At 49.0% G+C, this 14,171-nt stretch overlaps 1 protein-coding gene and 1 pseudogene across 4 annotated transcripts in view; both read left to right on the top strand.

Annotated features, from left to right (window-relative positions):
- The window catches only part of FUBP3 (far upstream element binding protein 3), a 59,044-nt gene extending 56,988 nt beyond the window's left edge, over positions 1-2,056 (top strand). For all 4 annotated transcript variants that reach the window (XM_063635853.1, XM_063635852.1, XM_055270690.2 and 1 more), the window contains one exon: positions 715-2,056. In XM_063635853.1, coding sequence (XP_063491923.1) covers positions 715-723 — 9 coding nt within the window. In that variant the 3' untranslated portion in view covers positions 724-2,056. The remainder of the gene's footprint in view (positions 1-714) is intronic.
- A 9,575-nt stretch (positions 2,057-11,631) lies between these two features.
- Positions 11,632-12,205, top strand: LOC129478279 (large ribosomal subunit protein eL19-like; annotated as a pseudogene).
- Positions 12,206-14,171: the final 1,966 nt, after the last annotated feature.

Genomic DNA, 14,171 nt, shown 5'->3' with positions numbered 1-14,171 from the left:
TTCCTCAAGTCCAGGCCCCAGACCTCAGGGCTGATGAGTAGTCTCTCTCTTCCTCTAAGCCTCAGTTTCCCTAACTGTAAAGGAGCGAGTGCAGAGGGTGCGCTCCAGCAGCTGCTCTCAAGGAGAGTGGAGTGGCCAGGCCATCAGCCATGCCCGGGCAGCAGCAGGAGGCAGTGAGAGGGCAGGGGGCGCAGAGCCCAGCTTTCCTCTCCTGTGCACAACCTAGAGGGTTCTGTTCAGAGGCCAAAAACGGATTTCTTATTAAAGAAGGGAAGACGTCCAAGTGTTCCCACGGGGCGTATTTCCCACCTGATGCCTGTCAGGTCCTCGTGGATAACATTTCAGTTACCTCCTGGCCCTGGACTCAGCTGGTTGGGCCTCTCACTGCCAAATTGGCCGTCTGGGTCTGGTCCTGGGGAAACAGGTGTCAGGGCTGGTGGCGACGGAGGAGAAGCGTGGCTCCCACTGTCCGCTCTTCCCTGCCCCAAGTCCCTAGTGGAGAGAGAAGCCCAAGACCTCCTCTTCAGCAGAGGTTTTGTCTGGTCCAGCTCCCGTGACGTGAGACCCAGGGGAGGTGCTGGGACACGGCCCTGTCTGTGTGTGTCGGTGCCAGCGTGGCGCCAGAGGGGAGAGGGTGACCTGTCACCTCCTTACTGGCACACAGACCTGAGGACCTGCCGTCACAGACTAACTCCTCTTCCCTTCCGTTCACAGGAGCAGTAGGACAGTGTCCTCGTGGCCAACTCTCCCCTCAAAATCATTGTCAAAGAAAACCTATTTGTAACAGAGGTTTTTACATTTGCAAACCTTTTGATGAAGAACCGTTGTTTTGTTCTGTGAAACACTATATTTAGATTAACGGAATTTTTCTAAAAATCGGGAAAATTAGTTACTAAAAATTGCTGATCATTTTTGTTTCATTATTTTTGTTATTTCAAATGTATAAGCTCTGGGATTCTTTTTGGAGCAATACCTACAAAGTCAGGCACCAGAACGTGCCTCAGAGCTGTGACATTTCAACATGATGGTTTTGGTTTTGTTTTGTTTTGTTTCGTGTCCTTTTTATTTGCAGTTTTTTCTGTTGCAACAGAAAGTGGCTTGGAAGTCTTAGGTGGTATGTAACAAATTCTTTTTAAAAATTTTAAAGCAGTATTTAAGTATTCTTAAATGTGTAAATTCATTTAATGTTTTACTTCTAATTTCTTGTATCTTGGCTGTCTGGTTTTATTGCATTTTTTTAAAAAACTGAACTATTATGTATTGTAATGAATGATGTGAATTCTGAATTGAGACAGATAATTGTATTACTGTCCAACAGGGGTTGGGAGGGGCATTTTGTAGGGTTTGTATAATTTCTAGAGTTCGAAAGGGGTAATATAAAAATGTGTTCATGTGTTTAGCATACTTTTTTTCATGTCTCCATTACCAGTTGCAATTGTGTATCTAAGACCTCCAAGCTTGTTTTTAAAACAAAACAAAAAACCTTTCTCTATTCTCTCAGAAATATAAATACTGTTATTTTTAATATTAAGAAATTCAATATAACTTTTAACACACACTGTGGAACATTAAACCGTATAAAAATGTAGTTATAACTATTTTTAATTCCAAGGTGTTGTTTGCTTTTTTCTTTTAAATATTTTCTTAATATTTTGTCAGATTAACTAGATGAATAAATAAATCTAGTATTAACCGCATTATGAATTAAATAATTTTGATTAAATGAAAGGGATAATATGATTTCCAGTGTTTACTGTAGTGTATCTTGTACAGATAACATGTATTTTTAAAGGAAAAAAAAACGGAATTGAAGCTATTTTTTCTTGCATTTCTAATTGACCTGAGGGACATTCCGTTTGAAATGTACTGAAGTTACAGTTTCTGGTTTTTTCTCCTTATTTTTCTTATAATGCTTGAAATGTCTAACTATTAAAAAAGACAATTGGAAAATATGCATGGGGTTTTTAAGAAAACAAAGTGTTCTTTTTATTTGACTGACAATTCATTTTACACTCTATATAATAAAATCTCCACAAGGCATCTTGTGGGCAAAGTCTTTCTGGCCTGTTCGCTTTCCATTCGCCGGTTCATCCCTCTGCCCCTGCCCACGGCCGCCTGAGAGGGAAAGAGGATTCCTGCGGGCCTCGCCCGTCATCTTGCACTGCGTCAGCCCGCCTTCGTTGGTGCACAGCCTAGATGTCTAGCTAGTTCGTTAAGCTAATTTTATTTTAATGGCTCTGTATGATTTGACAGCTTGACTTGAGAGCCGTGGTTGGGCTCAGCTCCCCTTCCCTGTCACAGCCAGGCGTCTCTAAGTGAGAAGTCAGTATGGGAGTGTCGTCGGATGGAGCTGGGAGATGCACTGAAGGGCGTGCGGCAGGTCAGCGGGCTTCTGCGACTGACTGGGCAGCCCCTTGCCCTCCGCCCGCTCCCCTTCCCCGCATGCCCATGCACACACATTCGCCTACAAATGTAGGTGGGCTGCCCTAGGCGCGGCGTGGTTTCCCTGACTGTTGCTGCCTGCATCCCCCACCTCCTTGTCCCCAGCCTCACCTGTGGCTCTGGTGGTGGTGCTTTCTTGCTCTTAGCCCCGTGCCCACGGTGGGCACCAGATTGCCAGGGGGGCTGGGACGCATCAGCACACGTGCTCATTATGTCCTGTCCTTTCATGAAGAAACAAACGGGGCGTCCTTCCCCAGAGGTGTTAAGTTACGGTCCTGTGGTCTTAGGACTCGTGGCGACAGTGTGGGCCTCAGACTTGGAAGGGCATTAAGGAATAGAGAGCATCAGCCCTTGCCTCTTTTTTTCCTTCTGTCCGTCGGTTGGGGTGACTGGCATTGAGCAGTGTCTGCTTTCACGTCTGAGTGGGCCCTGCCTTCGCCCTCAGCCTTTCTGCGCGGGTCTCCTCTACTTAGATGCAGAGACCTGTTTTGATCCTGAACAGGGCTTGCTGGGGTGTGCCTGGCCAATACTGGCCCCTTGTCTGTACTCCAAGCTTCTGACAGGGGAAAAAAGCATCTGTGGCTCCTTCAGGCCGAAAAGGGGTGTGGAGAGCAGCCCATCTGCGGCCACGGCAGGCCTGTTGAGAGCCGGAAGACAAAAAGGAGATGTGGCATTTTTAACTGCACCTCTAGAGAATCGAGTTTGACGTTGAGAAATTGAATAGTAAAAGGCACTTGGAAAGTGGGGGGAGGGGGCCGAGTGGGAGGAGGGCGTAAACGCTGATGACGGTAATGGGAATTCAGGAGAGGGCATTACAGAGAAGACTTCCTTCTAATTCATCTTCCAAGCTCTGTGCCAAAACAGCATTTGGCATGGTTCACAGGGAGCGATTGTGTGATAATGAACCCTAAGGTGTCCCTTAATTGAAGACTGAGCATTGTGGTTTGTGCCAATAGTCATAAATGGTGCAGGCTTGCGGAGGATGCATTTTCTTAAATGTATCGGTAAGTACAGATTAGCGCTTGTCCCCAGTGAAATGCCCATACTATAAATTATGGAAATCTCTCTCTCTGATGCAATCTTTTATTGGGGGAGGGGGTGTCGTACGACAGGAGGCGGGGGGGAAAGTTTGCAAGCATATGAAATTTGGCCTCTCATTAACATGGCGCCCAAGGAAGATGATTTTCATCAGCAGTCTGGTATACTGGAAGGCTAAAGTGCTTGAAATGTACCAAGTTCAGCGGTTGTGTTCCATTAAGAAAGATGCATGGTCATCACTGTAAGGGCAGTCGGGGTCGGGGAGGCGGGGCGGGTGGTTGCCCAGTCTGTCTTCTGAATGCATGCCCCACCCCCACCCGCCGCCGCCCATGCCTACTGGGTCTCTGCCAGCCTCCCAAGTTCAGGATTCATCAAGGACCCTGCTGAGCCGATCCCAGCCCCACCCAGAAGTTTGGGCTGGGGTTGAGGAGTTCTCAGCCAACGGGCCTCAATCAGTACCCCTGGCCTCTCATCAGGTAGGAGGCACCATCTTTCCAGGGTCACTCGAAAGCGGTGACCACCCATGATGTCCCAAAGCCCCCACAGTAGGGTGGGCTGGGGCACAGATGGCACAGTGCAGTGCCTGGTCCATGAGAACATGGGTCACCCCAGAGCCGCAGCTTCTAGCTGGCTACAGCCCCACTGTCTCCCAGCCCCACTTCTGGTCCACTAGGGCCCAGCTGGGGTTTTTTAAGATGGGCTGAAGCAAATGGGCCTGATAGATGCTTAGAGATTAATGGCCAGAAAGTGGCTTGACACTCAATTCCGCAGGGGGCTGCCGGCCCTGGGTCTGTGTCTTGGGTAGGGTGGAAGGGGAAGCAAAGATAACCCTCACCGCCCTTGAAACAATGGTCATCTTGGCTGTCCTTTGTCTTGAACGTGTTTCTGTAGCATCTACCAAGGGGGTCCTGGCCCTTTCCAGGTACCTGCTTCCAAGGTGGTCTCTGCACCCTGGGAGGTAGAAAGGCCTAACCTCCCTATTTCACAGAAGAGGGCTCAGAGTCAAAGACTGAGACCTGCCTTTTATTCACACGGGCATGGAGGGGCCAGTTCTGTACCAGGTTCTATGCTGCACTCCGGCTGGGGCTTCAGAGGAGAGCGTGACCACCGCCTCCTGGGGTCGCACTGTCTTTTGTAGTCACCACCAAGGGAGATGGTTGGCAGGATGGGAGAAGGTCTTGAAAGTTAGGGTTGAGTACCAACCATGGCCAGCCCTGGAAGTGCATTACAGTCAATCATCATTTTCAATTCCGTATTTGCAAATTCACCTACTCCCCGAAATGTATTTGCAACCCCCAAATCTACTCCCACAGAGCATTTGCGGGTCACTCACGGTGAAAAATGTGAGTTACCAGATGCACGTGTTCCCAGCTGAGGTGGAAAAGGCGATGCTCTGCCTTCTGGTTTCAGCTCTCATGCCATAAATAAGTACTTTTCCTTGCAGTCTACTTAGCGCCACAGTTTTTGCATTTTGTTTCTTTTTTTTTTTTTTTTGACAGTTTCACTGTCTAAAGCGGCCCCCAAGCGTGGCACTAAAGGGCCATCTAGCATTCTAAGCATAGGAAGGCTGAGGTGTAGCTGATGGAGACAATACATGCGTTCTGCTTCTTGCAGGCCTGAGTTACAGTGCTGTTGGCCATGAGTTCAATGTTAATAGATGAACAATATACATATTAAGTAAGGAGTCTTTATTTTTATTTATTTATTTGTTGAGATGGAGTCTTGCTCTGTCACCCAGGCTGGAGTGCAGTGGCACGATCTCGGCTGACTGTAACCTCCGTCTCCCAGGTTCAAGCAATTCTCCTGCCTCAGACTCCCGAGTAGCTGGGATTACAGGCGCCCACCAACATGCCTAGCTAATTTCTTTGTATTTTTAGTAAAGATGGGGTTTCAGCGTGGTCAGACTGGATTCAAACTCCTGACCTCAAATGATCCACCCATCTGGGCCTCCCAAACAGCTGGGATTACAGGCGTGAGCCACCGTGCCTGGCCAATAAGGGGTCTTTAAACAAAAACACACATAAAACAAGATTACGAAGTGCTGATGCATGCCTGCAGTTCCAGCTACTAGGGAGGCTGAGGGAGGAGGATCACTTGAGTCCAGGAGTTCGAGGCTGTAGCGAGCTATGTCCGTGCCTGGGAATAGCTACTGCATTCCAGCCTGAGCAACATAGCAAGACCCCATCTCTTAAAAAAATAAAAAAGAGGCTGGGCGCTGTGGCTTATGCCTGTAATCCCAGCACTTTGGGAGACCGACGTGGGCGGGTTGTCTGGGATCAGGAGTTCGAGACCAACCTGTCCAACATGGTGAAATCCTGTCTCTACTAAAAAGACAAAAAATTAGCTAGGTATGATGGCACACACCTATAATCCCAGCTACTCGGGAGGCTGAGGCAGGAGAATTGCTTGAACCTAGGAGACAGAGGTTGCAGTGAGCCGAGATCGCACCACTGCACTCCAGCCTGGGCAACAGAGCAAGATTCCGTCTGAAAATAATAATAATAATAATAAAATAAAACAAAATAAGATAAAAAAGATTGTCTACAGATTGGTGTGGACACTGGCTTGCAGGGACATTGCCTTGTATTTCCCTTACGAATAAGGGCTTAGTATTTGATGATTCAGTGTTTGCAGAGACTTCATACATCACTACCATGAACAACTAGAATCCACTGGCTCTTACTTTCCTAAAAGGAAAATCTGACTCTTATCCCATTTTGGAGATGAGGAAATAGGGTTTTGTTTGTTTGTTTGTTTGTTTGTTTGTTTCTGAGATGGAGTCTTGCTCTGTCACCCAGGCTGGAGAGCAGTGACATGATCTCGGCTCACTGCAACTTCTGCCTCCCGGGTTCAAGCAATTCTCCTGCCTCAGCCTTCTGAGTAGCTGGGATTACAGGCGCCCGCCACCACGCCCGGCTAATTTTTGTATTTTTAGTAGAGACGGGGTTTCTCATCATGTTGGCTAGAACCCCTGACCTCGTGATCCACCCGCCTCGGCCTCCCAAAATGCGGGGATTACAGGCGTGAGCCACCGTGCTCAGCCAAGGAAACAGGTTTAAATAGGTTCTGATCAGAGTCACACCATGGTTGTGCACATGTGACCTGAGAGGTAACCAGGACTATGCTCCCCATTTTACAGATGAGGGCTCAGAGCGGCTGGAATCTCTCCTTACACAGGCACGGAGGGGCCAGTTCCATGCCAAGTTCGTGCTACACTCTGCTGGGGTTTCAGTGGAGAGCTACACTCTTGCTGAGGCCTCCTCAAACCTCAGCCTGGCTGCAACACCGGCCTGCCTTGCCACACCCACACATGAGCAGAGCCAGGCACATGTGCAAGGAATAGCTAACGTGGTTCTAGTGGGGCCTGGCGAGCTCAGCCTACCTAAGGCAGCAGAGTGTGAGGCCTGAATGTGTGGATGCTTAAACTTGAGTCTGGGTCCTGCCTGCACCTCATATGACCTAATCTCTGGTATCCTAAGTGTGGGGCTAGTAGCCACCTGCCCTCCTGTGGGGCTATGATAGGAGTCAATGGCACTGCTTCACACCTGGTTCTTAACGAGCACCAAAAACTGGCAACCGGCCTGGTGCAGTGGCTCACATCTATAATCCCAGCACTTTGGGAGACCGAGGCGGGAGGATCGCTTGAGCCAGGAGTTTGAGGCCAGCCTGGGCAACGGAGTGAGACCCCACCTCTACAAAAAAAAAAAAATTCTAATTATCCAGGCATGATGGCGCACACCTGTAGTCCCAACTACTTGGGAGGCCAAGGTGAGAGGATCCCTTGAGTCCAGGAAGTCAAGGCTGCAGTGAGCTGTAATCATGCCACTGCACTCCAGCCTGGGTGACAGAGCAAGACCCTGTCTCAATAAACAAACCAAAAAAAGCCGGGCGCAGTGGCTCTTGCCTGTAATCCCAGCACTTTGGGAGGCCAAGGTGCATGGATCACCTAAGGTCAGAAGTTTGAGAACAGCCTGGTCAACATAGTGAAGCCCTGTCTCTACCAAAAGTACAAAAAAATGTGCCGGGTGTGGTGGCAGGTACCTGTAATCCCAGCTACTAGAGAGTCTGGGCAAAAGAATCACTTGAATCCAGGAGGCAGAGGCTGCAGTGAGCCGAGATCGCACCATTGCACTCCAGCCTGGCCAACGAGAGCAAAACTCTTGTCTCAAAAAAAAAAAAAAAAAACTCGGCAACCAGTAGTAATGATTGAGTCCAGGATTCTGACTGCTCCGGTGGCTTTGTCTGCTCCACTCTGAGTGCCCGGGACAGCCTGTGTGATGTGATAAAACAGCTCAGCACTGACCCACTGGCTTCTCCTGGGTGCCCCAGAGGTCTCCAGGATATCACGAGCCCAGGGACCCTCGCTGGTCCCCTGGAGTCACATTAGCTAAACGGCTGGGAAAGAACAATGCCCACGGGCAGGTGAGCCAACTCTAAGAGCAGCCAGGACCATCCCCCAACCCCACTGCTGTGAGTAACAGATGTTTAGGTGATAACTTGGTCCATGCATGGGTGGAGCAAGGCTATTCAATCCTGGCCCACAAGACATTTCAGGAATTCCTATTTCAAGCACATTTAAAAGGAGTCAAATCCTTGGGGTGTCTCCCTCTTGTATCAGATTCTGTAACCTTGACTTCTCCGAGAAGCAGCTGCCTTGGACCCTGACCAGGGACCAGGGCCCTCCAACCGTCCCAGCTGTCGCTCACTGCCAACCATTCTGCTGAGCTCACAGCAAGCCCCAGAGATCCACACACCCTCCATTCACGAGGGTGGAGTCAGGGTCTGGAGGCTGCAGCTCTGTGTTTAAGAAAAAAGGACCAAAAATAACAACAACAACAACAAAAAAACAAGGTGAGCAGGATGCGATGGCACCCACCTGCAATTCCAGCACTTTGGGAGGCCAAGGTGGATGGCTTGAGCTCAGGAGTCTGAGACCAGCCAGCCTGGCCAACATAGCAAAACCCTGTCTCTATAAAAAATACAAAAACTACCAGGGCGTGGTGGCACACCTCTGTAGTCCCAGCTACTTGGGAAGCTTAGGTGGGAGGATCGCTTGAGCCCCAGGGGTGAAGGTCGCAGTGAGCCGAAATCACACCACTGCACTCCAGCCTGGGTGATAGAATGAGATGCTATCTCAAAATAATAATAATAATTAATTAATTAGAAAAATAATTAATTTTTTATAGGCTCACACCTGTAACCCCAGCACTTTGGAAGGCCAAGGTGGATGGATCACCTGAGGTCAGGAGTTCAAGACCAGCCTGGCCAACATGGTGAAATCCCATCTCTACTAAAAATACAAAAATTAGCTGGGCGTGGTAGCACACGCCTGTAATCCCAGCACTTTGAGAGGATGAGGCAGCGGATCACTTGAGGTCAAGAGTTTGAGACCGGCCTGGCCAACATGGTGAAACCTCGTCTATACTAAAAATGCAGAAATTTGCGGGGCGTGGTAGAGGATGCCTGTAATACCAGCTACTCAGGAGACTGTGGCAGGAGAATCACTTGAACCCGGGAGACGGAGGTTGCAGTGAGCCGAGATAATGCCACTGCACTCCAGTCCGGGCAACAGAGTGAAACTCTGTCTCAAAAAAAAAAAAAAAAAAAAAAGTACAAAAGTTAGCCAGGCGTGGGGGCACGCCCCTGTAGTCCCAGCTACTCAGGAGGCTGAGGTGGGAGAATCACTTGAACCCAGGAGGTGGAGGTTGCAGTGAGCCGAGATCATGCCACTGCACTCTGCCCTGGGTGGACTGAGCAAGACTCCATCCAAAAAAAAAAAAAAAGAAGAAGAAATAAATACCACTTGCACTTGTATCCGTTCTCTTTGGCTTTCTGCAGTTTGAATACATTGTGGCTGGGTGTGGATTGTGTGTGTGTTTGGTTTTTATTTGTTTTGCTTGTGTGTGTGTGTTTCTGATTCTGGTATTTTTGTTGTGATTATTTGTTGCTATTTATCCAGATTGGTGTTCTCTGAGTTTCCTGAACCTGTGGTTATCTGCCTGTCATTAATTTTTTATTTTTTTTATTTTGTAAGGCAGAGTCTTGCTCTGTCACCCAGGCTGGAGTGCAATGGGCAACATGGCGAAACCCCATCTCTACCAAAAGTACTACGAAATTAGCCCAGCATGGTGGCACATGCTTGCAGTCCCAAATACTTGGGAGGCTAAAGTAGGAGGATTGCTTGAGCCTGGGAGGCCAAGGTTGCAATGAGCTGAGATTGTGCCACTGTACTTCAGCCTTAAAAAAAAAAAAAAAAAAAAAAAAAAACCCAAAAAAACTTGAAAGTCACCACTCTCATTATTTCATTATTAAAATTAAAAAGAAAAAAAAAAAACGGCCAGGCGCTGTGGCTCGCGCCTGTAATCCCAGCACTTTGGGAGGCCAAGGCGGGCGGATCGTGATGTCAGGAGATCAAGACCAGCCTGGCTAACACGGTGAAACCCCGTCTCTATTAAAAATACAAAAAAAATTAGCCGGGGGTGGTGGTGGGCACCTGTAGTCCCAGCTACTCCGGAGGCTGAGGCAGGAGAATGGCGTGAACCCGGGAGGCAGAGCTTGCAGTGAGCCGAGATGGCGCCACTATACTCCAGCCTAGGTGACACAGCAAGACTCTGTCTCAAAAAAAAAAAAATAAATAAATAACTTGGACAAACTGAAAATCGATGACTTTTCTTGCAGTTGAAACTTTTCTTGAAGTTCTCTGAGGTTTCAGAGAACTGAGTTTGCAAAGGCAGAGCTCCATCCGAGTCAGGAGAGACAGGAGAACCTGGAGAATCCCAGCGACATCTGTGGACCAGGAGCAGAAGCCACGGGAGCCCTAACTGGGAACACAGATGGGAACTTGGATGAATTTCTAGAGGCTGAGCGTGGACTGGCATCAGAGGGACAAAGTCCTAGAGTCTTCAGTCTAGGGGGTCCCCCACACTTTCATGGGTTTCCCTCCAGGAATCCCACTTGATTCTGTCGAAGAAAGATCCCGGGCCGGGCGTGGTGGCTCATGCCTGTAAGCCCAGCACTTTGGGAGGCCAAGGCGGGCGGATCACAAGGTCAAGACATCCCGACCATCCTGGCCAACATGGTGAAACCCCATCTCTACTAAAAATACAAAAATTAGCTGGGCGTGGTGGTGGACACCTGTAGTCCCAGCTACTCGGGAGGCTGAGGCAGGAGAATCACTTGAACCTGGGAGGCGGAGCTTGCAGTGAGCCAAGATCACTCCAGCCTGGAGACAGAGCGAGACTCTGTCTCAAAAAAAAAATATCCCACAGGCTTTGGCTGGGGTGGGGGTAGAGATCCTTGTGAAACACTCAAAGCCTTCTAACCATGGCCCCATTCCAGGGGGAAGAGCTTTGCCAGAGCCTAGCCCAGGTAGGGGAAGGGAATTCTCCTTCCAGCCCCCTCCATCCCCCTCCAGGCTTCGCAAAGAACAAGCACAGTGCTCAGGAGCCAGGCTGCAAGGAATGAGGTCAGGAAGGAACCTGAGCCAGAGAAGGTAGCAAGTGGCAGGGGGGAAAAGTGACACCCCTGCAGGGATACTTGTGAATGTCACAGCCTCAAGACCCAGGCCCAAGACAGGACTGACGACAGAATGTTCCCTCTCTCCCACACCTCACCACACCCACAGGCTGCAGTACAATCACGGGAATCACAGGCGACAGAACTCAAGGCTCAGACCTCCTAAAGTCAGGAGGGAGACAACAATGAGGATAGTAGAAGACGTGGAGCCTCTGGCACCTGCAACCGCAACAAACACCTAACACCGCCCAGCTCCTAGAAAGAGGATAATACAGCCTGGGCCGGACACAGTGGCTCACGCCTGTAATCGCAGCACTTTGGGAGGCCGAGGTGGGTGGTAGCTTGAGCCCAGGAGTTCAAGACCAGCCTGGGCAACATGGCGAAACCCCATGTCTACAAAAACTACAAAAAAATTAGCTGAGCTTGGTGGCACGTGCCTGTAGTCCCAGCTACTCGGAAGGCTGAGGTAGGAGGATCACCTGACTCTGGGAGTTAGAGGCTACAGTGAGCCTTGATCATGCCATTGCACCCCAGCCTGGGCAACACAGCAAGACCCTACCTCAAAAAATTTAAATAAATAAATATAAAATGCGATGGAGCACTTTCCTTTCACTGCTACAGCTGCAGCCATTGAGTATGCTCACACTTCAGAAAAGGCTCATCTCTAGTATCCTCCACTGTGGCAAGAAGAAGGTCTGGTTGAACCCGACGAGATCAATGAAATCCCCAATGCCAACTCCCGTCAGCAGATCTGGAAGCTGATCAAAGATGGGCTGATCTTGCGTTACCCCAAGCCTGTGACGGTCCATTCCCGGGTTTAATGCTGGAAAAGCACCTTGGCCTGCCGGAAGGGTAGGCACTTGGGTATAGGTAAGCGGAGGGGTACAGCCAATCCCTGAATGCCAGAGAAGGTCACGTGGATGAGGAGAATGAGGATTCTGCGCCGGCTGCTCAGAATCTAAGAAGATTGATCGCCGCATGTATCACAGCCTGTACCTGAAGTTGAAGGGGAATGTGTTCAAACACAAGCGGATTCTTATGGAACACAGCCACAAGCTGAAGGCAGACCAAGGCCTGTAAGAAGCCCCCGGCTGACCAGGCTGAGGCCCGCAGGTCTAAGACCAAGGAGGCACGCAAGCTCTGTGAAGAGCACCTCCAGACCAACGAGATCATCAAGACTCTGTCCCAGGAGGAAAAGGCCAAGAAATAAAAGCTACCCCTTTGTCCGTACATAGTGGCCTCCGTTATTACATGGATCAGCCATTAAAATAAAACAAGCCTTTAAAATAAATAAATAAATATAAAATGGAATATACCCTCCTCACACTAAAGACCTCTTGACCTTAGTTCCTGTTATCTGATACTGTATGTCTGGATTTCAACAAAAAATTGCAAGTCATGCCAAAAGGCAAGAAAAAAAAACACAATCTCAGCTGGGCGCCAAGGCTCATGCCTGTAATCCCAGCACTTTGGGAGGCTGAGGCGGGCAGATCACCTAGGTCAGGAGTTCGAGACCAGCCTGGCCAACATGGTGAAACCCCGTCTCTACTAAAAATACAACAATTAACCAGGCATGGTGGCGCATGCCTGTAATCCCAGCTACTCAGGAGGCTGAGGCAGGAGAATCGCTTGAACTTGGGAGGTGGAGGTTGTGGTGAGCCAAGATCACGCTATTGCACTCCAGCCTGGGCGACAAGAGCGAAATTCCATCTCAAAAAAACAAATAAACAAACAAAAAAATGACCTGTTTTTGAGACCTAACCTCCCCCATAAAAATCTGCGGCTGTGAAAGTGCAGCTCCTCCCTGTGTGGCAGGGGGCTCTAAGCACCCCCTCTAAGAGCTCTGGGGAACAAAAGGACATCCTGCCCAGCTAGGCAACAAGAATGAGAGGGTTTTTCCCTCGAAATTCCATGGAAAGCAGGAGCTGGAGGCTGCGATGGGCTATGATGGCACCACCGCTCACCAGCCTTCGTGACAGAGCCCAAACCTGTCTTAAAAACAAAATGAAACAAAACAAAACTTTTGCCAGACATGATGGCTCATGCCTGTAATGCCAGTACTTTGGGAGGCTGAAGCAGCAGGATCACTTGAGGCCAGAAGTTTGAGACCAGCCTGAGTGAAACAGGGAGAGCCCAACACTACAAGAATAAGTTTAAAAATTAGCCGGGTGTGGTGGCATGTACCTGTGGTCACAGCTACTCAGGAGGCTGAGACTGGAAGATGGCTTGGGCCCGGAAGGTCAAGGCTGCACTGAGCCATGATCACACCACTGCACTCTAGCCTGGGTGACAGAGGGAGACCCTGTCTTAAAAAAAAGAAAAGACAGTGTCGTGCCTGTAGTTGATAATACGGTATTGCGCACTAAAAAATTTAAGAGAGCAGATGTCAAGTGTTCTTACCAGCATCCCCTCACCACCAGCCCCTGGCACACACATGTGGGAGCAGGGGGAAGCTTTTGGAGGTGATGAATATGTTTATTACTGTGATCGCAGTGATGGTTTCCGGCTGTATACATATGTTCAAACTCAGCAAATTGTATATATTCGATATGTGCAACTTATTATATATTGATTACATCTCAATAAAGCTATTTTAAAAATAAAAATTAGGGCTGGACGCGGTGGCTCACGCCTGTAATCTCAGCACTTTGGGAGGCTGAGGTGGGCAGATCACGCGGTCAGGAGATCGAGACCATCCTGGCTAACACGGTGAAACCCCGTCTCTACTAAAAATGCAAAAAATTAGCCGGGCGTGGTGGCGGGCGCCTGTAGTCTCAGCTACTCGGGAGGCTGAGGCAGGAGAATGGCGTGAACCCAGGAGGCAGAGCTTGCAGTGAGCTGAGATGGTGCCACTGCACTCCAGCCTGAGTGACAGAGCGAGACTCCATTTCAAAAAATAAATAAATAAATAAATAAATAAATAAATAAATAAATAAAAATAAAAATAAAATAAAAATAAAAATTGGGCCAGGCGTGGTGGCTCACACCTATAATCCCAGCATTTTGGGAGGCCAAGGTGGGTGGATCACTTGAGGTCAGGAGTTCGAGACCAGCCTGGCCAACATGGTGAAACCCCAACTCTACTAAAAATACAAAAATTGGCCAGGCGGGGTGGCAGGTGCCTGTAATCCCAGCTACTCACGAGGCTGAGGCAGAAGAATTGCTTGAACCCAGGA

Source organism: Symphalangus syndactylus, chromosome 3, assembly GCF_028878055.3.
Source record: "Symphalangus syndactylus isolate Jambi chromosome 3, NHGRI_mSymSyn1-v2.1_pri, whole genome shotgun sequence".
NCBI classification, from domain to species: Eukaryota; Metazoa; Chordata; class Mammalia; order Primates; family Hylobatidae; genus Symphalangus; species Symphalangus syndactylus.
This window is presented reverse-complemented; position numbering and strand designations above follow the sequence as displayed.